The sequence below is a fragment of the Protobothrops mucrosquamatus genome, unplaced genomic scaffold, assembly GCF_001527695.2.
Source record: "Protobothrops mucrosquamatus isolate PMUCROS unplaced genomic scaffold, P.Mucros_1.0 scaffold111, whole genome shotgun sequence".
NCBI classification, from domain to species: domain Eukaryota; kingdom Metazoa; phylum Chordata; class Lepidosauria; order Squamata; family Viperidae; genus Protobothrops; species Protobothrops mucrosquamatus.
The window spans coordinates 1,039,602-1,042,685 of record NW_015386483.1 but is presented as its reverse complement, the minus strand read 5'-3'; the positions used below and the strand labels follow the sequence as shown (position 1 = coordinate 1,042,685).

General features: G+C 35.6%; 1 protein-coding gene across 1 annotated transcript in view; it reads left to right on the top strand.

The window, feature by feature from the left end:
- Positions 1-468: 468 nt before the first annotated feature.
- The window catches only part of TPK1 (thiamin pyrophosphokinase 1), a gene marked incomplete at its 5' end in the record, with an annotated part of 353,835 nt that continues 351,219 nt past the window's right edge, over positions 469-3,084 (top strand). Inside the window, 1 exon segment of the mRNA XM_015812800.1 lies at positions 469-543. Coding sequence (XP_015668286.1) covers positions 469-543 — 75 coding nt within the window.

The window sequence follows — 3,084 nt, the reverse complement described above, 5'->3', positions numbered from 1 at the left end:
TGAGAAAAGGAGCCTTCTGCCAGATCTCCGTTGGGCTAAAAAAAATGTTTCAGCACCTATGGAACGCTTCCAAACACAGGGACTGGCTGTGTTTGGAAACGCTCTATAGGCACTAAAAGACTTTTCATCCAATGGAGATCTGGCAGAGACTGCAAGCTCCGTATGCCTGGAATGGGGCGCTTGAGAAACAGAGTGCTCCTTTTTGTGTAGTAACACAAGGTGCTTCAAAATGCAGGGAATAGATTTTTAGAAAATAAAGTAACATTATAATTGAATAATAAGGGAAATTTTGGTCACCTAATATAAAATATTTGGAAATCAGTTCAAAATAAGTAATCTTTTTGCCCATTATGAGATAATAGATATTACTGGAAAAAGAGAGGGAGTATTTTAGTTTTATGTTGAGAGGAAAGAAATTGTAGAATTGTAAATACTGAAAACAATTTGTCAATATTAACTGTCTTTCAGGAAACCTAAAGTTTTGCCTTCTGATTCTTAATCAGCCTTTGAACAAAGACCATTTTCATCATTTATGGAATAAAGGTAAGAATTAGTGTATGCATTTTTCTTTGCCTTTGTTGTCTGAATTCATGGAGAGTGTTTTAGCAAATTTTCAGAGCATGGGAAATCAGAAATCAAAATCCAGTCATTGACAAATAGTGTAAGAATTTTAGCACAGATATCGCAATAGAATTTGTCTTAGAAAAATGTGCTACAGTAGCAAAAAATAAAATAAAATCAGAGTAAATTACAAGAAATAATCAAATTGATGTACAAACCATCAGGAGCTATCAGGATGAAGCCTACAAGTATTTGGGCATTTTACACTTTGGACAATATTAATCATGGAAAAGTTAAAATTTAATAAGTAAAGAATACATCCAAAGACTCAGAAAATTGCTAGAGGCAAAATTGAACAGTAGAAACTCCATCAAAGACATGGGTAATATCTATGATACAATATACTCATGGAATTTTTAATTGGACACAAGCTGAACTCAATAGTTTGAACCAAAAAACAAGAAAACTGATGACTGTTCACTATTCATTACTTCATTCATTCATCCTTGTAGTGTTGTGAAAAAGTTCCATCAGTCAATTGCAAAAGACCCCATTTCTTGGATCTGCACATATACAGTACCGATAATTTATAACATCCTCAGTTCTAGGGAAGATTTTGAAGCTTATGAAGGCCAATTGATACCAGCTGAAGAACTGGTGTCTGTGTCTTCACAATGTTATGAACAGGGTAATAATAGACAACACAATAGAGAATGAAGAAGCTAAAGTGCTTTGGAATTTTAGAATTCAAACAGACAGGCACCTGTCATATAATATCCCAGATTTAACAATTGTTGATAAGAGAGATTTAAAAAAAAGTTTGGATAGTGGAGATTGCAATACTTAGAGACAGCAGAAGAGAAGAGAAAGAACTGGAGAAAATCACAAAATATGAAGTTTTACAAACAGATGTAGAAAGTCTGTGAATACAAATGTCAAAATCAGTCTAAACATGTGGATGGCTGCAATCAACCATAATAATAAATCTATATTTGAAAACATCAGGAAAAAAAGATGGAATTTTCTTTGCTATCAAGTAGCTTTCTATACTGAGCAATGTTTTGGTATAGAGTAGGTAACTTTCAGTCACAGAAGCCTTGCCTACATTATAAATTGCTACAACTGACAGCTTTATGACTTCAGGCAAAAATAGTCAAGATAAATCTTTCTCTTTTTTTTGCCAAGAGCACTAGTAAACCAATGAAGCAAATTCTGAATTTCATGTGTCAGTTCCCACTCAGCAATATGGCAAATGCATTTATGTGGGAAAGAGAATCAGGAATATTTGCCAATTAAGTTTGTAATAAATTTTAATTCATCCATGTTGCAAGTATAATTTTAGGAGTATTTGTTTCAGAAAATTACCCAGAAAGTTGGCTGGTTTAATTACAGTTTTAAAAAGCTGGTAACCTTTTATCATCAGCACTGGGAGTTACTTTTTTTCTTCCTTCAGTTGTGGATCTGTGAGATTTGAATAAGCACTATAGAAATGGTGCCTTTACAGATATATAAGTCATGGGAGGTTTGAAGTTATTTCCATGGGAAAATCAATGCTGGATATAAATTCTTACATTCAAGATTCTTATAGTATCTGTAAGCTGAGCCGAAAACTTATTTCCAGCACTCATTTATTGCGTTTCCAATAGCCAGAATAATTGAAAGTGAGGCAAATTAGGATTTCTGGTGTGATTAGACAACAATAACAAAAGCTAACTTGTTGCAAGTTTCATTTATTAGAGCTATTTATAAAGGATATATATTGCAGTTTTATTAAGCTGAAGCATGTACATTTGCCTTAAGAGGTCCTGTGGAATTAAAAAAGCTGCATAAACTGAACTGTAAAAGTGTCATGAGATGTCTACTTCAAATGTTACTGTAGCTATGAATTTATTAAGTTACGGCAGATGTTACCATGTACCCTTCTTGGTATGAGGGCTAGAAGAACTATCAGGAATCTGAGAGCAGGCAGGCTGGTTACATTAATGATGCATAGATGTCAACTGCCTGTCTTTTGATAGGATAGACAAGCAGGAAAAAGAAGAGTTAAAATTTGAACTCAGTGTTGCATGTCCCTCCCTCCCTCCCTCCCTCCCTCCCTCCCTCCCTCCCTTCCTTCCTTCCTTCCTTCCTTCCTTCCTTCCTTCCTTCCTTCCTTCCTTCCCATTCATTTTCATCTGGTTTTCTGTTATACCTATATTATCAAATCTCTCCCTGCTACCCTTTGACCAAGAGTCATGCAGATACTGTGAAGTCCCTATTTTAAAAGAAACAAAGAACTTAAATATGATTTCTTGCTGTCATTTTACTTTCCTGGAATTACTTCATGCTAGTGTAGCGGGGACTGCCTGAGAGTGCTGGCAGGAGCTTGACTGGGAAGGAAAAGATTGGGACAGCTGCAGTTGGCTTTGGGTGTGGCTGGCGTGAGTGGAAGGAGGAAGGATAGAAAAGGAAAGGAAAGGAGAAGGCCGGGGTGGTTGGAGTTGAGAAGAGAAGGTCTGGAAGCTTATTTTATTTTTCTATCAA